The sequence below is a fragment of the Ranitomeya variabilis genome, chromosome 4, assembly GCF_051348905.1.
Source record: "Ranitomeya variabilis isolate aRanVar5 chromosome 4, aRanVar5.hap1, whole genome shotgun sequence".
Lineage (NCBI taxonomy): Eukaryota > Metazoa > Chordata > Amphibia > Anura > Dendrobatidae > Ranitomeya > Ranitomeya variabilis.
The window spans coordinates 604,056,647-604,084,574 of NC_135235.1; the positions used below are offsets into that span (position 1 = coordinate 604,056,647).

The 27,928-nt window shown below is 45.1% G+C and overlaps 1 protein-coding gene across 1 annotated transcript in view; it reads right to left on the reverse strand.

Annotated features, from left to right (window-relative positions):
* Nucleotides 1-27,928, reverse strand: part of B4GALT5 (beta-1,4-galactosyltransferase 5) — a 103,092-nt gene that overhangs the window by 16,079 nt on the left and 59,085 nt on the right. The window contains 5 exon segments of the mRNA XM_077253305.1: nucleotides 1,700-1,816; nucleotides 1,940-2,061; nucleotides 2,187-2,229; nucleotides 2,232-2,302; nucleotides 27,367-27,504. Of these exon segments, the coding sequence (XP_077109420.1) occupies nucleotides 1,700-1,816; nucleotides 1,940-2,061; nucleotides 2,187-2,229; nucleotides 2,232-2,302; nucleotides 27,367-27,504 (491 nt within the window).

The window sequence follows — 27,928 nt, forward strand, 5'->3', positions numbered from 1 at the left end:
GCTGAGAAGTCATTTCATGCCACTGCTTAGCCATGTAATGCAGATGTAGCAAAGCTGGACTTCTTCATGGGACAAAAGGATTGTTTTTGTACAGGTGAGGAATATGTTTTTTTATTATTTTCATGTTTACAGTAATAAATGGGAAAATGAGGGTGGGGTGTGTTTATGTCAATCAAAGGATTTTATTCTTGCTGTGTCTTTTTTACAATATGACCGTGGGGTTAGTAATGGGGCAATCACCATTACCTTTCCATTACTAACCCCTGGGCTTGATGTCAGCTGACAATACAAAGCTGACATCAACCCCAACCCTATTACCCACTTGCCACCGCACCAGGGCAAGTGGGAAGAGCGAGGTTAAGTACCACATTTGTGCATCTTATGGATGCACCATTTCTGTGGTGGCTGATGGCTGATGTTGGTACCCTGGAAGGGATGGCAATATCCCTGGCCCCTTTCCAGGCTATTAATATCAACCCACAGCTGTCTGTTTAACCTTTGCTGGTTCGAATTTATAGGGAGGCCTACATCATTTTTTTTCTGGGGTCCCCCCATCAACTAGCCAGTAAAGGCTAAGCAACCAGCTATGAGCTGTTATTAATAGCCTGAGAACCTTTTGGGATATTGTCTCCTTTCAAAGATTAGTAACATCAGCCCCCAGCTGTGAGCTTTCCCACTGCTGGTTATCGAAATAACGCAGGCCACACCATTTTTTTATTTAATTCTGAATACAACTACCACCATTGTCGCCTGGTCGCACTGATCTCAGGGAGACAAGGCGACAATGATGTGAGCTGTTGTCACGACTCTTTTTTTGAGTCATCACAGCTCTGGTTCTGCTTTAATTTAAATGGTTTTTACTTTTGGGCCAGCAAAAGTTAATGTCAGTTTCCTTGCGGGCAGTTGCTGTGTTGCTGGTCAGCTGATCTGGGTGGTAACCTCTCCCACCATCCTTTAAATAGTCACGTTACACATCAGCTGACTGTTGGTAATAGAGTTTTTCTATAATGACCACCCTTGGAGTGTGGAACTCTCTGGTGCCAGTGGTTTATCTGCTACGTATGTGGAGTTCGGTTTACTGAATCTATGTCCTTTGCTGTGTGGCGCATGGCAGCAGTGGTGGGAGCTAAGTTTCTTGCTCCCCTTTTCTTGTAATCTCGGGCTTGTCACTATCCCCTGTATTTACACCATCTGCAGTAATGAGGCTAGTGTCCTTCCCAGCCAATGCACTAGTCAGGGTTAAGTGAGGTGACAGCTAGGGACCAGGCACGTGACAGCGGCGGGGAAAGGACCTGCATAGGGAGTTAAGGGAGCTTAGGGATAGGCACAGGCTGTGTTAGGAGGTGCCCCATCCCTCGTTCCCTACTGTTTTTCCATCCCGTTGTTGGTGTTTGTTGTGCCGTTCTGCTGGACCGACCCTTGTGGGTTGTGACAGCTGTCTTCAGCATCCGGCAACTGGGAACAGTGTGAACTGTACCAATTTTTCCCAGGCGCCGATACTAGTCACATGGATGACACACGAATATCATCTGTGTGCACGTGCCAGCAATAAAATAAAGGGAGAGATTGAAGGAAAACCTGCTGCAGTCTGTAATATCTATCAGACTGCAACTATCTTGGAAGATTTTTTTCACAGAAATGGCCACAAACAGCAATGTTAATGTGCTGGTCAATGTGCATGAGAATCTGTGATACTTACTTGCTCAATGACATAGAAGGCAAATTGCAAACGTTGTTTCTGCAGCATTGGGATCAGATGCTTGAACAGAACAGGAAGATGCTCATGACGATTCCGGAATGGGATGAGAATGGCGACCTGGATGCACAGATATGAATATTAGACTGGATCCCTTGACAATACAGATAATGAACCCCCAACACTGCATTACTATACAAATATTGTCACATTAGCGAATCTGCCATTTTTTCATGTTTTTACCTTCCATTGAGGAACACAATCACTCGGCCTCCAGTGACCTCCCATTTTTATAAAGTCCTTGGCAAACATCTTGTGGACGTCAGCCATCTCCACCTCACTCATGTTCACATCGACTGCACCTCCTAAATATTAATACAAAGACGAGTAAGAGGGAAATCCACAGAAGAGAAAAAGGAATGCAATAGCTCCTGGCCTGGAGCTGAAAAAGACAAGAGACCAGGTTCTGCTGGGTACACTGCCTACTTACTCATGAAGGGGAGACGCTCCGGGCATGGCTGGTGAGGGCGGTATAAGTGAAGAACGGAGGGAGGAAAGTTGTCGTCTGAATAAATGATTCATTTTGGTTCAAATTAATAGGGATTTCTGAACGGATAAGAAACATAAATGAATCTATTTTTTTTAGGAAGGTCCACTCTGTGATCCACCTGAAAAAACACCAACTAAACGCTCAAAACAATGATCATATACATTTCTCTTCAAAAATGACTTGCTGGTCATAAGTTAAGGCTTTTGAGCGTCTTTAATCAATTCACTACGAAGCCTGTTTTCACCTTCCTGACCAGGCCAATTTTTTCACTTTATAAGGTAATAACTCTGGAACACTTCAATGGATCCCATGACACTGTTTTTTTTGTGACATATTGTACTTGATGACAGTGGTAACATTTCTTTGATATGACTTATGTTTATTTGGGAAAAATAATCTGAAATTTTACAAACATTTTGAAAAATTTGCACTATTCAAACTTTTAATTTTTACACCCTTCATTCAGAGAGTCATGACACACAAAATAGTTAATAAATAACATTTCCCACATGTCTACTTTACATCAGCACAATTTTTGAAACACAATGTTTTGGTTAGGAAGTTATAAGGGTTAAAAACTGACCAGCAATTTCTCATTTTTACAATAAAATTTACAAAAACTTTTTTTAGTGACCACATCTCATTTGAAGTGACTTTGAGGGGTCTATATGACAGAAAATACCCAAAAGTGACACCATTCTAAAAACTGTACCCCTCAAGGTGCTCAAAACCACATTCAAGAAGTTTGTTAACCCTTCAGGTGCTTCACAGGAATTAACGGAATGTGGAAGGAAAAAATAAACATTTTTTCACAAAATTTTCCTTTAGACCCAATTTTTTACTTTCACGGGAGAAAATGCACCATACTGCTTGTTGTGCAATTTCTCCTGACCACACCAATATCCCATATGTGGGGAAATCCACTGTTTGGGCGCATGGCAGGGCTCGGAAGGCAAGGAATGCCATTTGACTTTTTGAATGTAAAATTTGCTGGTATAATTAGCGGATGCCATGTCGTGTTTGGAGAGCTCCTGATGTGCCTAAACATGAATGTAGAAATACCTCATGTGGCTGTACAGTATTGCTTAGCCACACGACGAGACTAAGGAGGGACGGAGCGCTATTTGCCTCTTGGAGAATGGATTTTCCTAGAATAGTTTGCAGACTCCATATACAGAGCCCCTAAGTGCTAGAAAAGCAGTATCCCCCCTCAAGAGACCCCATTTTGGAAATTATACCCCTTTGGGAATTTATCTACAAGTGTAGTGACTAGTGATGAGCGAATATACTTGTTACTCGAGATTTCCCGAGCACGCTCGGGGGTCCTCCGAGTATTTTTTAGTGCTCGGAGAATTAGTTTTCATCACCGCAGCTGAATGATTTACATCTGTTAGCCAGTATAAGTACATGTGGGGGTTGCCTGGTTGCTAGGGAATCCCCACATGTAATCAAGCTGGCTAACAAATATAAATCATTCAGCTACGGTGCTGAAAACTAACTCTCCGAGTACTTACAAATGTTCGGAGGACACACGAGCGTGCTCAGGAAATCTCAAGTAACGAGTATATTCGCTGGGTGTTTTCCAGAAACAAGCAGTAGTGGATGTTGCTGAGTGAAAATTAGAAACAGTATAAATGTGAGCAGAGCCTGAGGGTATGTCTCCACGGCACGGATGGGCGGCGGTATCGCCGCAGCGGCGAAGCCGCTCGGCGCTAAGCCCCGCCCCCTTTCTGGGACGCGATCATGCCGGATGTGTTAACTCTTCACATCCGGGATGATCGCTCTCTCCCATAGGGCCCTGTGATATGCCTTACGGGGACGCTGCGTCCCCGCAAGGTGTACGGGCATGCTGCGATCTGAAAAGACGCGCAGCATGTCCGTAGTCGCAGGGCCGCCGCGTGCGGGTTTCCACGCATAGTGGAGACAGGATTTCATCAAATCCCCTCCACTATGCAGGAACATCTGGACGCTGCTTGTTTGACGCTGCAGCGCTGCGCAGCGTCAAACAAGCAGCGTTTCCTGAACGTGGAAACATACCCTTACTGCGATCTTTCGGAGGCAGAATGAACAATCAATCGCAGGTGAAGAATTGGTTTTATTTATTTTTTAAGCAGTTCCTCGTGCGGTATAATTGATTATACGACTTTATTGTTCCTTGTCAGTGCGATTACAACAATACAAGATTTATATTGGGTTTTTATGTTTGTTTTTATGTTTGGCAGCTGTCACCTAGTAAAAGACACTTTTTATTGCAAAAATTAATTTTTGCATTGCCATATTTAGACAGATATAATTTTTCCAGATTTCGGCCAAAGCGAGTTGTCGTTTTTATTGGTAACATTTTAAGGTGAAATGCATTTTTTTATCTCTTTCTATTCCAAATTTTTTCAGGTAGAATGAACGAAAACCAGCAATTCAGGAGTTATTTTTTTTTTTATACCATTCCATGTGTGGTAAAATTGATGAAGTAGTTTTTTCTTCTGGTCAGTACGATTACAGTGATACCACATTTATATAATTTTTTTTATGGTTTGGCGCTTTTACACAATAAAAACTATTCTATAGAAAAAATAATTATTGTTGCATCACTTTATTCTGAGAGCTATAACTTTATTATTTTTCCGCTGACGGAGCTTTATGGTTGCTTGTTTTTTTTGCGTGGGAAAAAAAAAGCAAATGTTCCAGCTTCATACGAATAAAATCCAGACTTTAATGAAAATTTATTAAAAAGTGCATACTCTGCGGATCTCACAATAGCCCCGGGAGGAGAGCAACGCGTTTCGACTGCAAACGCAGTCTTTATCCAGTCGAAACGCAATGCTCTCCTCCCGGGGCTATTGTTAGATCCGCAGAGTATGCACTTTTTAAAAATTTTTCATTAAAATTTGGATTTTATTCGTATGAAGCTGGAACATTTGCTTTTTTTTTCCATGGATTCATTACCTCTCAAGACGGAGTTCCGTGCTTCTGAGAACCGGTGAGCTGGCTTTTTTTCTTTTCTCTTCAATTGTTTTTTTGCGTGACTAGATGACATTTTCAACGGTACCATTTTTATTTACATTCGTCTTTTTTATCGGGTTTTATTGCACTCTTTGTATGATGATAAAGCATAGTGTTTTGCCTTCGTGTTTTTTTTTTTTTTTTTGTACTGTTCACTGAAGCGGTTAACTAGTGACACAGTTATGTAGGTTGGATCATTCCGGATGTGGCGATACAAAATATGTGTACTTTTTTACATAAATAAATGTATTTATTGGATTAATATTTTTGTAAAATATTTGTATACTTTTTAATAACTTTTTTTTTACTTTTCTACATTGTCATCCTTCTTATGCTGACAGATCGCTGATCTGATACTCTGTAATGCTTCCGCACTGCAAAGCATCAGAGCAGCGTTTAACAGGCAAGAAGAAGGCGTGTCAGTTCCTGCTCTTAGTAGACGCTCATCCGTGGCCATCTTGCCCGTGGCCATCTTGCAGCCCTGGGTCACCATGGAGACCATCGGCACAACGAAATTGCATCGCGTTGTGCTGATGGAAGCACAAAGGGAGCTCACTTCCTCTGCGATGCTCCTTAATGCTGCTGTCACTATTGACTGCGATATCAGAGGGGTTAAACGTCCGAGATCGATGCTAGCACCGATAGTGGGCATTGCTGCAGGGTGTCAGCTGTCACATAGAGCTGACACCTGAACCTGATCGCGATGCCGTACACATACGGTGGTTTGCAGGAATGCAGCTCCTGTGGCGCCGTATGTCGAGAAGGGGATAAACCACTTCAGTCTTCCAAAAAAAGCCAAGCAGTTAAAAGAAGTGACATGTCCACTCTTCCGGAGTTTCCTGTGCTGAAGACACTCTGTACGTTACAATAAGTGATTGAGAAACTTAAAAGATGATCTCTGGGGGACCGTAAAGACTCCATGTTGGGGAACACTGCCTTAACACATCAACTGTTAATTTAATTATACAAATGAATCCAAAAGTATCTCACACTTTTCCTTAACACTCAATGCCCCATCATAAAAGTAAGAACTATGGAGCAATGAGAGATAAATTTAGGCACAACCCTCTCTTTAGACTATGGGCATCACTTCTGTCATACCCCCTTTAACATTACCGATCAGTCTCCTTAAGTCTCTGTTTAACTACTATATAGGAACTTATGACATTCTTTCCTGCCCTGATACCTCCAATATCAGAACAATGTGTGGCGCCCCTAGGGGTATTTGCCACAAAAATAGTTATTGACACTAAATACAAATATTAAAATAGCAAGACTGCACTACCATCTCCGGCCAGAAAGGGGAGCTCCAGAGACTCCCCTTGATCTATTCTGGTTCGAGAAAAAGACTGGCAGTTGGGCTGAGGAGCTGAAAGTGAGAGGTCGTATAACTGAACTCCTAACAGCCCTATGACGGATTATAGGCCCGTAATACTCATAGTAGGAAAAGAGGAATAGAGAAAAAGTACAGTGTGAGAACCGGGTAGCAATAATCACTACCCATAATAGGTGCAGAGACGGATACCGGATCCGTGGCTATATTCATTATATATAATACAGCAACCGGAAGGACGTGAGGTGATATCAGCTTCACTAGGGTAAGACGCAGCAACAGACACAGAGTTCAGCGGTACTCCCAGAGGGGGTAAGCAGACAAAAAGGACTCGGGTTGTCCGTCGAACCAGAGCATAGAAGAGACAGATTGGGCCGGCAGCCAGTTCACAAACAGCAGCAGGGCCATACAGAAACTGCGCATAATAAGAGGTGGAAATCCTGACAGGGTCAAAGTAATTTCAGAGTTCTTATACAGACTCCGGTGACAGTGTTGGTCACAAATCCCTTTTTGTTGAAGTAAACTGGTTAAACGTTCCAGCGCCTCAGTCTTTCATTTGGACAATAGCCATCAATCCAGGATCGGAGTCATCACAGCTGAGAGGACCTGCTGCTGATCAAGTAAGTGTCTGTTCCTTCATGATATCCCTTACACTGTGCATCGCCTGAGGCCACAGCACCGGGTCAAGCCACTAGCGACATCCCCCTCAAGAGACGGACCTCATTGATCTGGTGCTGGGTACCTCGGTCTCCCGGGGCGTCACAACTGGCGTCACGAACAGTATTGGGCCAGCCCATACACCGGGTATTGTGTGCCGTAATTGGAGTCTGAAACTGTGAAAATTTTGATGAAAAATCTTGGAAATTGACTTTGTTAAAGAAAATCCCGTTCCCCATTGAAAACTATTGAAAGTGACTTTTCTCCATTGGTTATAATGGGGTAAAAATGGCCGCCATCCCCTGATGTGATCATCTCATAACCGTTAGGCACAAAACTGTTAATCGAGCTACGTCATTACCCAAGCCCCAGTCTAACTGAAAAACTTCGAAATCCACCATCACAGAGCGTGCGGCAGTTAGAGGCAGCAGGGGGCGTGTCATTGTCATCCCGCTGCACAGAGGAACGAATCTACATTATCTAGACGGAAGCTGGGACCGGAGGGGTCAGGATTAACTAAGGGGGTACAGTATGTCGCAGCACGGAGACGCCGCAGCACCCGGCGACGCTAATGCAGCTGAAAGACAGAGTGTCGATAGAGAGCCCGGCAGCGCAGCAGTGCAATGAGTGGCGCCCATCATGCCGGTGTTGATGCCATATACCCCGGGTGGCCCGTGGCTTCCAATGTATGAAGGTGAACCTAATACCCTTGACGGTTTCAGGGAAAAGATGCTGGCTCATTTTGATATGTTCCCCGTGGGTGAAGCTCAGCGTGTTAGTCTCCTGATGATGCAGTTAAGTGGCCATGCTAAGCGAGAAGTCATGGCATGGGCAACTGATCTAAAAGGTACTGTTGAACGCATATTTGCTGGATTAAAAGCTACATTTGAAACCACTGCCAGCAGCAAAGCTAAAGTACGATTCTTTAATTGCAAACAAAAAGCTAATGAGGGCGTGAGAGATTTTGCCTTAAACCTGCAAGAAGCCCTTAAATCACTTACACTGGCTGAACCCATTTTTAACACAGGAGCCGATAAACTGCTGAGAGATCAATTTATTGAGGGACTCTACACCCCTTCTCACCGGGGGGCATGTGAGCATGCTTGTTTTTAAGAACCCTGAATTGACATTTGCCCAATTAAAGGAGAGCGCTATACGTCTCCAGCTGGCAGAGGCACCTCGGGATCAGGATCTCACACAACCCATGGCAGATGCACTTCAGCAACGGGGAATGCCAGTGACATCGGCTATGTCCGATGCCAGTGCTAAGTCCCTGGGGCCCATTACTAATGAGGCTCTTCAGCAAAAGCTTGACTCTTTAAGTGTTGTTGTTGCTTCAATGGCTAAAACCATGCAGGAGATGAGAGAACCCAAGATGGAGTTGGCAAACCGTAGAGAGGATGTTCCATGGATGAGGTCCCGGAGATACCCGACATGGAGAGGACGACCCCGTGACCGCTACCAACCGGATGGATGGCCCATTTGCCGCCGTTGCCAGCAGCCAGGCCACTTTGCACGAAATTGTGATTTAAACGGGAATCCCCTGGGAATGCGGGCCACTTCGCAGGAATGAATTTTCAAGGCCCAACACCCTGGCACAACAGGTACATCGGAGGACGACCCATCATCCCTATCGTGCTGGACGGAATTCCCCTCAACGCTTTGCTGGATACAGGTTCCCAGATTTCATCTATACCATATATCCTTTATAAGAGGTACTGGGCTGAGGTAGATATTGATAAAGGACCCTCTGATGTTGAACTAGATATATGGGCCAGTAATGGTAAGTTGGTACCGAAACTAGGATTCAGGGAGATGACCATAAAGATTGGTAAACCAGAATTGGAGAAACAGGGTATAATTGTCGTTGATGTTGACCGGCAGAACTGTGAACCAGTTGTATTGATAGGAATGAATGTGTTAGAGAATTGCTTTTCCGAAGTTATTTCTGTCTTACAACAAATTGCTGAAACTGCCCGATCCTGCCAGCAGAGAGTTCTCCGGAGGGAAATAAAAGTATTAATGTTAAGGCAACAGATAGAAGTTGCAGGTGGAGAAATCGGCAGTGTGAGGGTGAGTGATCCAATGTCTATTGTAATCCCACCAAAAACAGAAATGCTGGTATGGTGTAGAGCGGCCATTGGTAATAAAGGACGAGACTATCAAGCCTTAATAGAACCAGCGTACACCGACAGCAGGCCCACTATACTCACGGCACGAGGGGAGGTCGAGGTACACCGGGGACGGGTGCCGGTACGACTTTTGAACTGTGGAGAGGAAGAGGTCACTTTGCCAAGGTACGCTACAGTGGCAAAGTTATATACTGTTGACAACAATGCCATCACAACCGTTGAGCCCTTAGAATCGACCTATCAGGTGGAAAATAACGGTTCAGATGGAGAATCGGAGGATTGGCGCCAACAGCTAGACATGGGTGTAGATTCAACACCTACCCATCAAAGACAAGGGGTGTATAGATTAGTGACAGAATATGAACAGGTCTTCAGTAAACACCCATTAGACTTCAGACGGATAGAAGGGGTGGAACATTGTCATGAATCCCCAATGGCTAGGGATAGCACAGGATAAGCAAGGTATAATAAATATCGGACGAGCTCTAGGGTGATGGAACCTGGGCTGACCGCTGCCCTACGCCTGACAAACGCAACTAGAGATAGCCAGGGAGCGTGCCTACGTTGGTTCTAGACGCCACGCACCAGCCTAAGTGCTAACTAGTACTGCAGAGAAAACAAAGACCTCACTTGCCTCCAGAGGAATTAACCCCAAAAGATATAGTTGCCCCCTCACATGTATTGACGGTGAAATGAGAGGAAGGCACACACATTCAAAAACTGAACTCGGTAATTATAGGCCAGTAAGTTTAACCTCTACTGTGGGTAAAATCCTGGAGGGCATTCTAAGGGATGCTATACTGGAGTATCTGAAGAGGAATAACCTCATGACCCAGTATCAGCATGGGTTTACTAGGGACCGCTCATGTCAGACTAATTTGATCAGCTTCTATGAAGAGGTAAGTTCCGGACTGGACCAAGGGAACCCAGTGGACGTAGTGTATATGGACTTTTCCAAAGCTTTTGATACGGTGCCACACAAAAGGTTGATACATAAAATGAGAGTAATGGGGATAGGGGAAAATATGTGTAAGTGGGTTGAGAGCTGGCTCAGGGATAGGAAACAAAGGGTGGTTATTAATGGAGCACACTCGGACTGGGTCGCGGTTAGCAGTGGGGTACCACAGGGGTCAGTATTGGGCCCTCTTCTTTTTAACATATTTATTAATGACCTTGTAGGGGGCATTCAGAGTAGAATTTCAATATTTGCAGATGACACTAAACTCTGTAGGGTAATCAATACAGGGGAGGACAATTTTATATTACAGGATGATTTATGTAAACTAGAAGCTTGGGCTGATAAATGGCAAATGAGTTTTAATGGGGATAAATGTAAGGTCATGCACTTGGGTAGAAGTAATAAGATGTATAACTATGTGCTTAATTCTAAAACTCTGGGCAAAACCATCAATGAAAAAGACCTGGGTGTATGGGTGGATGACAGACTCATATTCAGTGGCCAGTGTCAGGCAGCTGCTACAAAGGCAAATAAAATAATGGGATGTATTAAAAGAGGCATAGATGCTCATGAGGAGAACATAATTTTACCTCTATTCAAGTCACTAGTTCGACCACACTTAGAATACTGTGCACAGTTCTGGTCTCCGGTGTATAAGAAAGACATAGCTGAACTAGAGCGGGTGCAGAGAAGAGCGACCAAGGTTATTAGAGGACTGGGGGGTCTGCAATACCAAGATAGGTTATTACACTTGGGGCTATTTAGTTTGGAAAAACGAAGACTAAGGGGTGATCTTATTTTAATGTATAAATATATGAGGGGACAGTACAAAGACCTTTCTGATGATCTTTTTAATCATAGACCTGAGACAGGGACAAGGGGGCATCCTCTACGTCTGGAGGAAAGAAGGTTTAAGCATAATAACAGACGCGGATTCTTTACTGTAAGAGCAGTGAGACTATGGAACTCTCTGCCGTATGATGTTGTAATGAGTGATTCATTAATTAAATTTAAGAGGGGACTGGATACCTTTCTGGAAAAGTATAATATTACAGGGTATATACACTAGATTCCTTGATAAGGCGTTGATCCAGGGAACTAGTCTGATTGCCGTATGTGGAGTCGGGAAGGAATTTTTTTCCCCATGGTGGAGTTACTCCTTGCCACATGGGGTTTTTTTGCCTTCCTCTGGATCAACATGTTAGGGCATGTTAGGTTAGGCTATGGGTTGAACTAGATGGACTTAAAGTCTTCCTTCAACCTCAATAACTATGTAACTATGTAACATAGAGATGATGTATATAGCTATAGCAAATAGAGGCCCGCTGAAAACTAGAAAGCAGAATGACACAAAAGGGGACTGAGCGGTCAGCAAAAAACCCTAATCAAAAAAACCATCCTGAGATTACAAGAACCCATGTGCCAACTCATGGCACATGGGGAGAACCTCAGTCCACTAGAGCAACCAGCTAACAAAGAGACATTCTAAGCAAGCTGGACAAAAAACCAAACAACTGAAAATCAGCACTTAGCTTATCCTGAAAGATCTGGGAGCAGGTAGGCAGGAACCAGACAGAGCACATCTGAACACATTGATAGCCGGCAAGGGAAATGACAGAGAGGCCAGGTAAAATAGGAAACAACCAGCCTCTGATGGACAGATGGAAACCAAAGGCCGCAACCCACCAAAGTCACCCAGTACCAGCAGTAACCACCAGAGGGAGCCCGCAAACAGAATCCACAACAGTACCCCCCCCTTGAGGAGGGGTCACCGAACCCTCACGAGAACCCCCAGGGCGATCAGGGTGAGCTCTATGGAAGGCGCGGACCAAATCAGTCGCATGAACATCGGAGGCGACCACCCAGGAATTGTCCTCCTGACCATAACCCTTCCACTTAACCAAATACTGGAGTCTGCGTCTGGAAACACGAGAATCCAAGATCTTTTCAACAACATACTCCAATTCTCCCTCCACCAGCACCGGAGCAGGAGGCTCGACCGAAGGAACAACAGGCACCTCATACCTCCGCAACAACGACCGATGGAACACATTATGAATAGCGAACGATGCTGGGAGATCCAAACGGAAAGATACAGGGTTAAGAATCTCCGAGATCCTATAAGGACCGATAAACCGAGGCTTGAACTTAGGAGAAGAGACCTTCATAGGGACAAAACGAGAAGACAACCACACCAAGTCCCCAACAAGAAGTCGGGGACCCACGCGGCGACGGCGATTAGCAAACTGCTGAGTCTTCTCCTGAGATAACTTCAAATTGTCCACCACCTGATTCCAAATGTGATGTAGCCTGTCCACCACCACGTCCACTCCAGGACAATCCGAAGACTCCACCTGACCAGAGGAAAAACGAGGATGAAACCCCGAATTACAAAAAAAAGGAGAGACCAACGTGGCCGAACTAGCCCGATTATTAAGAGCAAATTCGGCCAGTGGCAAAAAAGCAACCCAGTCATCCTGATCAGCAGAAACAAAACACCTCAAATAAGTTTCCAAGGTCTGATTAGTTCGCTCCGTCTGGCCATTCGTCTGAGGATGGAATGCAGACGAGAAAGACAAATCAATGCCCATCTTGGCACAAAACGTCCGCCAAAATCTAGACACAAACTGGGATCCCCTGTCAGAAACGATATTCTCCGGAATCCCATGCAAACGAACCACGTTCTGAAAAAACAAAGGAACCAACTCAGAGGAGGAGGGTAACTTAGGCAAGGGCACCAAATGAACCATCTTAGAAAAGCGGTCACACACAACCCAGATAACGGACATTTTCTGTGAAACCGGGAGATCAGAAATAAAATCCATGGAAATGTGCGTCCAAGGCCTCTTCGGGATGGGCAAGGATAACAACAACCCACTAGCCCGTGAACAGCAAGGCTTAGCTCGAGCACACACTTCACAAGACTGCACAAAGGTACGCACATCCCTAGACAAGGAAGGCCACCAAAAAGACCTGGCCACCAAATCTCTTGTACCAAATATTCCAGGATGACCAGCCAACACAGAAGAATGGACCTCGGAGATGACTCTACTGGTCCAATCATCCGGAACAAACAGTCTTTCTGGTGGACATCGATCCGGTTTATCCACCTGAAACTCCTGCAATGCGCGTCGCAAGTCTGGGGATACGGCGGACAATATTACCCCATCCCTAAGGATACCAGCAGGCCCAGTGTCTCCAGGAGAGTCAGGCACAAAACTCCTGGAAAGAGCATCTGCCTTCACATTCTTTGAACCTGGCAGGTATGAAACCACGAAATTGAAACGAGAAAAAAATAACGACCAACGAGCCTGTCTAGGATTCAAACGCCTGGCAGACTCAAGGTAAATGAGATTCTTGTGATCAGTCAAGACCACCACGCGATGTTTAGCACCCCCAAGCCAATGACGCCACTCCTCAAATGCCCACTTCATGGCCAAAAGCTCCCGATTACCCACATCATAATTGCGCTCGGCGGGCGATAATTTTCTAGAGAAGAAAGCACATGGCTTCATCACCGAGCCATTAGAACTTCTCTGTGACAAAACCGCCCCCGCTCCAATCTCGGAAGCATCAACCTCCACCTGGAAAGGAAGTGAAACATCTGGTTGACACAACACAGGAGCAGAAGAAAACCAGCGCTTAAGTTCCCGAAAGGCCTCCACGGCCGCAGGAGACCAATCAGCAACATCAGCACCCTTTTTAGTCAAATCAGTCAAAGGTTTAACAATACTGGAAAAATTAGCAATGAACCGACGATAAAAATTAGCAAACCCCAAGAACTTCTGAAGGCTCTTAACAGATGTAGGTTGTGTCCAGTCACAAATAGCCTGAACCTTAACGGGATCCATCTCAATAGTAGAAGGAGAAAAAATGTACCCCAAAAAAGAAATCTTCTGGACTCCGAAGAGACACTTTGAGCCCTTCACAAACAGAGAATTGGCCCGCAAAACTTGAAACACCTTCCTGACCTGTAGAACATGAGACTCCCAGTCATCAGAAAACACCAAAATATCATCCAAATACACAATCATAAACTTATCCAGATATTCACGGAAAATATTGTGCATAAAGGACTGAAAGACTGACGGAGCATTGGAGAGTCCAAAAGGCATTACCAAATACTCAAAATGGCCCTCAGGCGTATTAAATGCGGTTTTCCACTCATCACCCTGTTTTATCCGCACCAGATTATACGCACCACGAAGATCTATCTTAGTGAACCACCTAGCCCCCTTAATGCGAGCAAACAAATCAGTAAATAATGGCAATGGATACTGGTATTTGACTGTAATCTTATTCAGAAGGCGATAATCTATACAAGGCCTCAGGGAACCATCTTTTTTAGCCACGAAAAAAAAACCTGCTCCCAGAGGGGACGAAGATGGACGAATATGTCCCTTTTCCAAGGACTCCTTAATATAATTCCGCATAGCAGTATGCTCTGGCAGTGACAGATTAAATAAACGACCCTTAGGGAACCTACTGCCAGGAATCAATTCTATAGCACAGTCACACTCTCTATGGGGAGGGAGCGAATTGAGCTTAGGCTCCTCAAAAACATCCCTATAATCCGACAAAAACGCAGGGATCTCCGAAGGAGTAGATGAAGCTATAGAAATCGGAGGTGCATTATCATGAACCCCGTGACATCCCCAGCTTAGCACAGACATTGTTTTCCAGTCCAGGACAGGATTATGAGTTTGTAACCATGGCAGACCAAGCACTAGTACATCATGTAAATTATACAGTACAAGGAAGCGAATCACCTCCTGATGAACGGGAGTCATGCGCATGGTCACTTGTGTCCAATACTGCGGTTTATTCATAGCCAATGGTGTAGAATCAATTCCTTTCAGAGGAATAGGAACTTCCAGAGGCTCTAGACTAAAACCGCAGCGTTTAGCAAATGACCAATCCATAAGACTCAGGGCAGCGCCTGAATCCACATAGGCATCGACGGAAATGGAAGACAGTGAAAAAATCAGAGTCACAGACAAAATGAACTTAGACTGCAGAGTATCAATGGCAAAAGATTTATCAACCCTTTTTGTGCGTTTAGAGCATGCTGATATAACATGAGCTGAATCACCACAATAAAAACACAAACCATTTTTCCGCCTATAATTTTGCCGTTCACTTCTGGACTGAATTCTATCACATTGCATAGTCTCAGGTGCCTGTTCAGAAGACACCGCCAACTGGTGCACGGGTTTGCGCTCCCGTAAACGCCGATCAATCTGAATGGCCATAGCCATAGACTCATTCAGACCTGTAGGCGCAGGGAACCCCACCATAATATCCTTAATGGCCTCAGAAAGACCATTTCTGAAGTTTGCAGCCAGGGCGCACTCATTCCACTGAGTAAGCACCGACCATTTCCGAAATTTCTGACAATATATTTCCGCTTCATCCTGCCCCTGAGAGAGGGCTAATAAAGCCTTTTCAGCCTGAATCTCTAGGTTAGGTTCCTCATAGAGCAATCCCAATGCCAGAAAAAACGCATCCACACTGAGCAATGCAGGATCCCCTGGTGCCAATGCAAATGCCCAATTCTGAGGGTCGCCCCGTAGGAACGATATAACAATCCTGACCTGTTGAGCAGGGTCTCCAGAGGAGCGAGATTTCAAAGAGAGAAACAATTTACAATTGTTCCTGAAATTCAGGAAGGTAGATCTATCTCCAGAAAAAAACTCTGGAATAGGAATTCTAGGTTCAGACATGGGAGTGTGAACAACGAAATCCTGTATGTTTTGAACCTTTGCCGCGAGATTACTCAGGCTGGAAGCCAAACTCTGGACATCCATGATAAACAGCTAAGATCAGAGCCATTCAAGGGTTAAGAGGAGGTAAGAAGCAGCTAGACAGCAATTAAGGGCTAGGCAGCAAAACTCTGAAGGGAAAAAAAAAAAAATTTCCTTGAAGACTTCTTTTTCTCCTGCTTCAGCCCAAACAATTAACACTTTGTGGGCCGGCTATACTGTCATGAATCCCCAATGGCTAGGGATAGCACAGGATAAGCAAGGTATAATAAATATCGGACGAGCTCTAGGGTGATGGAACCTGGGCTGACCGCTGCCCTACGCCTGACAAACGCAACTAGAGATAGCCAGGGAGCGTGCCTACGTTGGTTCTAGACGCCACGCACCAGCCTAAGAGCTAACTAGTACTGCAGAGAAAACAAAGACCTTACTTGCCTCCAGAGGAATTAACCCCAAAGATATAGTTGCCCCCCACATGTATTGACGGTGAAATGAGAGGAAGGCACACACATAGAGATGATGTATATAGCTATAGCAAATAGAGGCCTGCTGAAAACTAGAAAGCAGAATGACACAAAAGGGGACTGAGCGGTCAGCAAAAAACCCTAATCAAAAAAACCATCCTGAGATTACAAGAACCCATGTGCCAACTCATGGCACATGGGGAGAACCTCAGTCCACTAGAGCAACCAGCTAACAAAGAGACATTCTAAGCAAGCTGGACAAAAAACCAAACAACTGAAAATCAGCACTTAGCTTATCCTGAAAGATCTGGGAGCAGGTAGGCAGGAACCAGACAGAGCACATCTGAACACATTGATAGCCGGCAAGGGAAATGACAGAGAGGCCAGGTAAAATAGGAAACAACCAGCCTCTGATGGACAGATGGAAACAAAAGGCCGCAACCCACCAAAGTCACCCAGTACCAGCAGTAACCACCAGAGGGAGCCCGCAAACAGAATCCACAACAGAACATACAATCCCCACCGGTGACCATCCCCCGATAAAAGAAAGATATAGACCCATACCGCCCGCTCACTATCAATGCGCGAAGGACATGTTGAGAGAGATGAAACAGGCCGGGGTAATAAGAGATAGTTGTAGCCCTTGGGCGGCCTGTCATGATCTCTGCAGGCAGAGATCATAGCAAGCCTATAGAGGGACAAGCTCTCGGAAGATGGAACTATACTGACCATGAACTAAGCCTGCCGCGCAACTAGAAATAGCCAGGTAGCATTTCCTATTTAACGCTAGATGCCCAGCTCTGGCCTAAGACCTAAATAGCTAGCAGAGGGAAATATAAGACCTGGCTCACCTCTAGAGAAATATTCCAAAGAAGACAGTAGCCCCCCACATATAATGACGGTGAGTTCAGATGAAACAACAAACGCAGCAGGAAAATAGTCTTAGCAAATTTGAGGTCCGCTTACTAGATAGCAGAAGACAGATAGTATACTTTCATGGTCAGCAGAAAAACACTAACAAAACACCATCCAGAGATTACCTTAAACTCTGGCATTAACTCATAACGCCAGAGTAGCAATCCCTGATCAACGAGAGCTTTCCAGACACAGTAACAAAACTTCAGCTGTGAACTGGAACAAATAGGCAAAACAAAACATGGACAAAAGTCCAACTTATCTAGTAGTAGTCTAGAAGCAGGAACAAGCACTGAGAGGCATCAGATAACATTGTTGACCGGCAAGAAACCACCAGAGAAATGAGCTTAAATAGCGACACCCACTACTGATGGAATCAGGTGAAACAGGAAAGAGGATGACAAGTCCAATTCCACAAGCGGCCACCGGGGGAGCCCAGAATCCAAATTCACAACAGTACCCCCCCCTCAAGGAGGGGGCACCGAACCCTCACCAGATCCACCAGGGCGACCAGGATGAGCCCTATGGAAGGCACGAACAAGATCAGAAGCATGAACATCAGATGCATTGACCCAAGAATTATCCTCCTGGCCGTAACCCTTCCAGTTGACCAGATACTGGAGTTTCCGTCTGGAAACACGAGAGTCCAAAATTTTCTCCACAACGTACTCCAACTCACCCTCAACCAACACCGGAGCAGGAGGCTCAACTGAAGGTACAACAGGTACCTCATACCTGCGCAATAACGACCGATGAAAAACGTTATGAATGGAAAAGGACGCAGGGAGGTCCAAACGGAAAGAAACAGGATTAAGAATCTCCAATATTCTATAAGGGCCGATGAACCGAGGTTTAAACTTAGGAGAAGAGACCCTCATAGGGACAAAACGAGAAGACAACCACACTAAATCTCCAACACAAAGCCGAGAACCAACACGACGATGACGGTTGGCAAAACGCTGAGTCTTCTCCTGGGACAACTTCAAATTGTCCATAACCTGCCCCCAAATGTGATGCAATCTCTCTACCACCGCATCCACTCCAGGACAATCCGAGGATTCCACCTGACCGGAGGAAAATCGAGGGTGAAACCCCGAATTACAGAAAAACGGGGACACCAAGGTGGAAGAACTGGCCCGATTATTGAGGGCGAACTCTGCCAATGGCAAAAAAGCAACCCAATCATCCTGGTCAGCAGAGACAAAACACCTCAGATATGTCTCAAGGGTCTGATTAGTCCGCTCGGTCTGGCCATTAGTCTGAGGGTGAAAAGCAGACGAAAAAGACAAATCTATGCCCATCCTAGCACAGAATGCCCGCCAAAATCTAGACACAAATTGGGTACCTCTGTCAGAAACAATATTCTCAGGAATACCGTGCAATCGGACAACATTCTGAAAAAACAGAGGAACCAACTCAGAAGAAGAAGGCAACTTGGGCAGAGGAACCAAATGGACCATTTTAGAGAAACGGTCACAGACCACCCAGATGACAGACATCTTCTGGGAAACAGGCAGATCTGAAATAAAATCCATCGAGATGTGTGTCCAAGGCCTCTTAGGAATAGGCAAGGGCAACAGCAGTCCGCTAGCCCGAGAACTACAAGACTTGGCCCGAGCACAAACGTCACATGACTGCACAAAGACTCGCACATCTCGTGACAGAGAAGGCCACCAGAAGGATCTTGCCACCAAATCCCTGGTACCAAAAATTCCGGGATGACCTGCCAATGCAGAAGAATGTACCTCAGAGATGACTCTGCTGGTCCAATCATCCGGAACAAACAGTCTATCAGGCGGACAACGATCCGGTCTATCCGCCTGAAACTCTTGCAAGGACCGCCGCAGATCAGGAGAAACGGCCGACAAAATTACTCCCTCCCTAAGGATACCTGTGGGTTCAGAATTACCAGGAGAGTCCGGGTCAAAACTCCTAGAAAGGGCATCTGCCTTAACATTCTTAGAACCCGGTAGGTATGACACCACAAAATTAAAGCGAGAAAAAAATAAAGACCAGCGCGCCTGTCTAGGATTCAGGCGTCTGGCAGTCTCAAGATAAATCAAATTTTTGTGGTCAGTCAATACCACCACCTGATGTCTAGCCCCCTCGAGCCAATGGCGCCACTCCTCAAACGCCCACTTCATGGCCAAAAGCTCCCGATTCCCAACATCATAATTCCGCTCTGCGGGCGAAAATTTGCGAGAAAAGAAGGCACAAGGCCTAATGACGGAGCAGTCGGAACCTTTCTGCGACAACACTGCCCCAGCTCCGATCTCCGAAGCGTCAACCTCAACCTGAAAAGGCAGATTCACATCAGGCTGACGCAACACAGGGGCAGAGGCAAAACGGCGCTTAAGCTCCTGAAAGGCCTCTACAGCATGAGGGGACCAATTAGCAACATCAGCGCCTTGTCTGGTCAAATCAGTCAGTGGTTTAACGACATCCGAAAAACCAGCAATAAATCGGCGGTAAAAGTTGGCAAAGCCCAAAAATCTCTGAAGACCCTTAAGAGAGGAGGGCTGAGTCCAGTCACAAATAGCTTGCACCTTGACGGGATCCATCTCAATGGAAGAGGGAGAAAAAATATACCCCAAAAAGGAAATTTTCTGGACCCCAAAAACGCACTTAGACCCCTTCACACATAAAGAATTAGACCGCAGAACCTGAAAAACTCTCCTGACCTGCTGGACATGAGAGTCCCAGTCATCAGAAAAAATCAGAATATCATCCAGATATATTATCATAAATTTATCCAGAAAATCGCGGAAAATATCATGCATAAAAGACTGGAAAACTGAAGGGGCATTAGAAAGACCAAAAGGCATGACCAAATACTCAAAGTGGCCCTCGGGCGTATTAAATGCGGTCTTCCACTCATCCCCCTGCCTGATCCGCACCAAATTATACGCCCCACGAAGATCAATTTTAGAGAACCACTTAGCACCCTCTATACGAGCAAACAAATCAGTAAGCAATGGCAATGGGTATTGATACTTAACAGTGATCTTATTCAGAAGCCGATAATCAATACATGGTCTCAAAGAGCCGTCTTTTTTTGAGACAAAGAAAAACCCAGCTCCCAAGGGAGAAGAAGATGGACGAATATGTCCCTTTTCCAAAGACTCCTTTATATATTCCCGCATAGCAGCATGTTCCGGCACAGACAAATTAAACAAACGACCCTTTGGATATTTACAACCCGGTATCAAATCTATGGCACAATCGCACTCACGGTGCGGAGGTAACGACCCAAGCTTGGGTTCGTCAAAGACGTCTTGATAATCAGAGAGGAACTCAGGGACTTCAGAGGGAATGGACGACGAAATAGAAACCAAAGGTACGTCCCCATGAATACCCTTACATCCCCAGCTCAACACAGACATTGCTCTCCAGTCCAAGACTGGGTTGTGAGACTGCAACCATGGCAATCCCAGTACCAAATCGTCATGTAAATTATACAGCACCAGGAAACGAATAATCTCCTGGTGATCCGGATTGATACGCATGGTTACTTGTGTCCAGTATTGTGGTTTATTATTAGCCAATGGGGTGGAGTCAATCCCCTTCAGAGGAATAAGAGTCTCCAAAGGCTCTAAATCAAAACCACAACGATTGGCAAAGGACCAATCCATAAGACTCAGAGCGGCGCCAGAGTCAACATAGGCGTCCGTGGCAATGGATGACAAAGAGCAAATCAGGGTTACAGACAAAATAAACTTAGACTGAATGGTGCTAATGGAAACAGACTTATCAAGCTTCTTTGTACGCCTAGAGCATGCTGATATAACATGAGTAGAATCCCCACAATAGAAACACAATCCATTCTTCCGTCTAAAATTCTGTCGCTCGCTCCTGGACAGAATTCTATCACACTGCATACTTTCTGGCGTCTTTTCCATAGACACCGCCAGATGGTGCACCGGTTTGCGCTCCCGCAGACGCCTATCAATCTGAATAGCCATTGTCATGGACTCATTCAGACCTGCAGGCAAAGGGAACCCCACCATAACATCCTTAACGGCATCAGAGAGACCTTCTCTGAAAGTTGCCGCCAAGGCGCACTCATTCCACTGAGTAAGCACAGACCATTTACGGAATTTTTGGCAGAAAACTTCAGCTTCGTCTTGCCCCTGAGATAGTGCCATCAAAGTTTTTTCTGCCTGAAGTTCCAAATGAGGTTCCTCATAAAGCAAGCCCAAGGCCAGAAAAAACGCATCCACATCGCGTAACGCAGGATCCCCTGCTGGCAATGAGAAGGCCCAATCTTGAGGGTCACCCCTGAGCAAGGAAATCACAATCCTAACCTGCTGAGCAGGGTCTCCAGCTGAACGAGACTTCAGGGACAAATAAAGCTTACAATTATTTCGGAAATTCTGGAAGCTAGCTCTATTCCCTGTGAAGAACTCCGGCAAAGGAATTCTCGGCTCAGATACCGGAGCATGTACCACAAAATCTTGTAAATTTTGTACTTTCGTGATGAGATTATTCAAACCCGCAGTTACACTCTGGAGATCCATTATTGTCAGGTGCACACAGAGCATACAGAGATTAGGAGGAGAGAGAGAGAAAAGACTGCAGCAAGGCAGACTGGAGGAAAAAAAAAAAAAAAAAAATTTCAGCAGACTTCTTATAACTCTCCTTTCTCAACCTGGGTCTTTAACACTTTAGGGCCGGTCAAACTGTCATGATCTCTGCAGGCAGAGATCATAGCAAGCCTATAGAGGGACAAGCTCTCGGAAGATGGAACTATACTGACCATGAACTAAGCCTGCCGCGCAACTAGAAATAGCCAGGTAGCATTTCCTATTTAACGCTAGATGCCCAGCTCTGGCCTAAGACCTAAATAGCTAGCAGAGGGAAATATAAGACCTGGCTCACCTCTAGAGAAATATTCCAAAGAAGACAGTAGCCCCCCACATATAATGACGGTGAGTTCAGATGAAACAACAAACGCAGCAGGAAAATAGTCTTAGCAAATTTGAGGTCCGCTTACTAGATAGCAGAAGACAGATAGTATACTTTCATGGTCAGCAGAAAAACACTAACAAAACACCATCCAGAGATTACCTTAAACTCTGGCATTAACTCATAACGCCAGAGTAGCAATCCCTGATCAACGAGAGCTTTCCAGACACAGTAACAAAACTTCAGCTGTGAACTGGAACAAATAGGCAAAACAAAACATGGACAAAAGTCCAACTTATCTAGTAGTAGTCTAGAAGCAGGAACAAGCACTGAGAGGCATCAGATAACATTGTTGACCGGCAAGAAACCACCAGAGAAATGAGCTTAAATAGCGACACCCACTACTGATGGAATCAGGTGAAACAGGAAAGAGGATGACAAGTCCAATTCCACAAGCGGCCACCGGGGGAGCCCAGAATCCAAATTCACAACAGCGGCCCCTCTGGTGATTGTCAAAAAAAAGGACGGAACCATGAGAATGTGCGTAGACTACCGGCGGATTAATAACATCACCCATAAAGACGCCTATCCCTTGCCTAGGATAGAAGAGTCCTTGACTGCTTTGAAATCTGCTAATTATTTTTCCACCTTAGACTTAACAAGCGGGTATTGGCAAGTCCCTGTGGCTGAGAGGGATAAAGAAAAAACGGCATTCACCACACCAATGGGTCTAAGCGAATTTAATCGCATGCCGTTCGGACTCTGCAACGCATCCGGTACTTTCCAGCGGCTGATGGAATGCTGCCTCGGACATAAGAACTTCGAGACCGTCCTCCTGTACCTAGATGATGTGATCGTCTACTCAAAGACTTACGAACAGCACTTTACAGACCTGGCAGAGGTGTTCGAAGCCTTATCCAAGTATGGTATGAAAATCAAACCATCCAAATGTCACTTTCTCAAGCCAAAGGTACAATACTTAGGGCACATCGTGAGTTCGGAGGGAGTAGCACCGGATCCCGAGAAAATAACTGCCATAAGGGATTGGCCAAGACCTACCAACGCAAAAGAAGTGAGGCAATTCTTGGGATTAGTGGGTTACTATCGTAGATTTATAAAAGGATTTACCAAATTGGCAGCGCCCTTGCAAGATGCTTTGATAGGGCAGACGAAGAAACCTTCAAACCGAAACCCTCCTTTTCGGTGGGGCGACGAAAGAGAAGACTCCTTTGAACAACTAAAGAAGGCACTAACCGGAGAAGAAGTTCTGGCGTACCCGGATTACCATCAACCTTTCATCCTCTACACCGATGCCAGTAATGTGGGATTGGGAGCGGTGCTGTCACAAAAGCAAGAAGGTCGGGAGAAAGTCATCGCCTTTGCAAGTAGAAAACTCCGGCCTACTGAAAGAAATTCAGAAAATTATAGTTCCTTCAAATTGGAGCTACTGGCAGTAGTTTGGGCTGTGACTGAACATTTCAAACACTATTTGACCGGTGCAGAATTTATTGTCTATACTGACAACAATCCATTGACCCACCTAGACACAGCTAAATTAGGTGCGTTAGAACAGCGATGGATAGCCCGGTTATCTAATTACAACTTCATGATCAAGTATCGAGCAGGTCGCAAGAATGGAAATGCCGATGCCCTATCCCGGATGCCACACTTGAGAGATGTAGAAGAAGGAACGGGGGAGCTTGAAGAAATTGAACTACCAGCCTTCCATCAGCCCAAGGCAAAACATCGTCAGTCAAGTACCTATCAGAAACAACAAGAAGTTAATTTTAATCCGTTAGCACACCATAGATGGGCTGACACCCAAGATAGCAATCCGGCTGTGAAGTTGGTGAAAGAACTGTTGACTGAGCAAAGTGCATATCCCGATGAGGATGCCCCAGAAGAGACGCATCAACTCTGGAAAGAGAGGCAAAATGTTCCTGTATCAAGGGAAACTCTGTAGAAGATATACCAATCCGAAAACACATGAATTGGTTTGGCAGATTATCGTGCCTAAACAAGATGTGAGGATGGTTCTCGAGGCTTACCACAATGGTGCTGGTCACTTTGGTTGGAAAAAGCTAGAAGTACTTCTGAGAGAAAGATTTTATTGGGTCGGGATGAGAAAATCAATCGAACAGTGGTGTAGAAACTGTGGCCCGTGCAACCTCAGAAGGAACGATCAAAAGAGCCAAAGAGCACCACTGCAGCCTATAATCACCAAACAACCACTTGAACTGGTAGCCATGGACCACGTGAAGTTGACACCGAGCCGGTCCGGGTTCGTCTATGCCTTGACCATCGTGGACCATTATTCGCGCTTCTTGGTAGTAGTACCTGTAAAAGATCTGACTGCAAAAACAGCAGCCAAAGCGTTCCAAACGTACTTTTGTAGACCCCATGGATATCCGGAACAGGTTCTCACTGACCAGGGTACAGCCTTTGAATCAGAGATCTTCAGAGAATTCTGTAATATGTATGGTTGCAAAAAGATCCGGACGACGGCCTATCATCCGCAAACAAACGGCTTATGTGAGAAGATGAACCATATTGTGATAGACCTACTAAAGACTTTACCTGAAACGGAAAGGAATCAATGGCCAGAGAAATTGCCTGACTTGGTGGATCTGTATAATCATGTCCCGGTGAGCTCTAGCAACTGCACCCCAGCTTATCTTATGCGTGCAAGACCCGGCCAATTGCCAATCGATCTAGAAATGGGAATTCTGAAACCAGACGCAGAAGTTCAAGACTCCAATTGTGATGTTGTACGACAAAAGCAGTATCGCCAAGTACAAGAGAGTGTGGAAAGAAGCCTCCAGCAAACCAGAGAAAGACAAGAGCGAACTTTCAACCAGAATGCTCTAGCAACTCCATTAAGACCGGGTGACCAAGTACTCAAGAGGAATCGTCGAACCAATAAACTGGATAATCAGTGGGAAGCTGTACCCTACACAGTTTTACCAACAAGAATGGATAATCCTAAAATGTGTCTCATTAGCAAAAATGGAGGTTTAACATCTGTACTAGTGTCAAGAGACAATCTTAAATTATGTCCGGAAACGTTGAAAGAACCAGAAGTTGTAGAGCCAGAATCAGAAGTTATTCAACCTATACAGGTTCAACCAGTAAAGGAAAAAGAGGAGGAAATGTATCACACCTGTATAGGAGATTTTCCCAAAACCCTACTAACATACCATGGTGCAGTAGTGGTTCCCATGGTGGCCTTTTATCCAACACCGAACCCAATATTAGAAGTCCCAAGACAGGAAGAGGCTGACCCCGTACTACAAGAGGTTCCAGGTCAGGAAGAACAGATTCCTGATCAGAGTGATCCCATTCACGGTGGACTTGCCAACCCCATAGTGGTGGAATTATCTTTAGCAGAGAGGGCAGATACTATATCCGCAGTAGACAGAAGTACACCACATAAAGAGACACCACTATTACGTAGATCCCAGCGTAGTACCCAGGGTCAATTACCGGCCAGGTATGCGGATTACCAACTATAAGACTATAGTCATTGTTATCATTCTGTAACGTTTAAGCCCAGTACCTACAGAGACTTACCTGTATGAACTTCTTGCATATTCTTGAACTTTTTATCAGCCCGGAAATACTAAATCAAAGCCCGGAAAGACTGCTTTGTGAACTTTGCTTCCTACCTTCAAGGATAGAACTGTATTAATGGACGCTATTTGAAGTGACTTTTTACAGAATTCCATTTTTTTTTGTTTCTTTGAGTGGTTTTTGTAATTTTTTATTTTTAAGACTCTGTACATATCAATTGTTATTTCAAAATGTTATCATCCCACAGTCCCGGAGTACTGTTCTTAACTAAGGGGGAATGTGGCGCCCCTAGGGGTATTTGCCACAAAAATAGTTATTGACACTAAATACAAATACTAAAATAGCAAGACTGCACTACCATCTCCGACCAGAAGGGGGAGCTCCAGAGACTCCCCTTGATCTATTCTGGTCTGAGAAAAGGACTGGCAGTTGGGCTGAGGAGCTGAAAGTGAGAGGTCGTATAACTGAACTCCTAACAGCCCTATGACGGATTATAGGCCCGTAATACCCATAGTAGGAAAAGAGGAATAGAGAAAAAGGACAGTGTGAGAACCGGGTAGCAATAATCACTACCCATAATAGGTGCAGAGACGGATACCGGATCCGTGGCTATATTCATTATATATAATACAGCAACCGGAAGGACGTGAGGTGATATCAGCTTCACTAGGGTAAGACGCAGCAACAGACACAGAGTTCAGCGGTACTCCCAGAGGGGGTAAGCAGACAAAAAGGACTCGGGTTGTCCGTCGAACCAGAGCATAGAAGAGACAGATTGGGCCAGCAGCCAGTTCACAAACAGCAGCAGGGCCATACAGAAACTGCGCATAATAAGAGGTGGAAATCCTGACAGGGTCAAAGTAATTTCAGAGTTCTTATACAGACTCCGGTGACAGTGTTGGTCACAAATCCCTTTTTGTTGAAGTAAACTGGTTAAACGTTCCAGCGCCTCAGTCTTTCATTTGGACAATAGCCATCAATCCAGGATCGGAGTCATCACAGCTGAGAGGACCTGCTGCTGATCAAGTAAGTGTCTGTTCCTTCATGATATCCCTTACACTGTGCATCGCCTGAGGCCACAGCACCGGGTCAAGCCACTAGTGACATCCCCCTCAAGAGACGGACCTCATTGATCTGGTGCTGGGTACCTCGGTCTCCCGGGCGTCACAAATGCTTCGAAGCATGTGACGTACCTGGTGATATCTGGTACATATGGTGGACTTGCCCACAGTAGTGTCTCTATGATGTAACCTAAAACGTCTAATATTTACTGCCAAGCCTCATTTCTAGCCCAATAACTGCCTGTGGATGTGGTGTGCACACTGTTACACATAGGTCGCTGCAGGAAACTGCAAACTATACAGGTCATGCAGGATTGCAGGTTATTGTGGTCAACGTGTTACTGCAGGAATTGGCACACAAACCTGTGTCATTAATGCAGCTGTTGTTCCTCAACGCGTAAGCTCCACGCACCACTTGTTCATACATCTGGACTCCCATCGTCCGTATGTTCTCCCGGATGATCATCCCATGAGCTTGCATCATAAAAAGGTAAGTAGTCACTGTGAAGATAGAACACGGATATACAATGAGTTAGTGGTGGCCCACATGTTAATCCGCAATAGGTTTTATTGTGGGGAATACTCCACCAATCTATACCAGAGATGGTCCTCATGTTCTCCTCAGACACCTCTGTGACTTCTCCTGCCTCTTACGTATCAGTATAACCATCAACAGTAGACATCTTAAGCTGGACATAGACATAAAACTATGATCAGCCAAAACACAACTGATCAATCGCCTGTTGAATTCATGCCATACATGTGTAGTTTCAGATAGTCACAACTCGTCAGATCACATTTTTGGTAGAGAATAGGCAGCCATCGGTCACTTAGATAATAGTTTGTGTATAATTTTCAAATGATCGTTGGCCAAAGTGATCAAAATTGTCTATTTCCATGATTCTGATCCAATGTGTATGGGCAA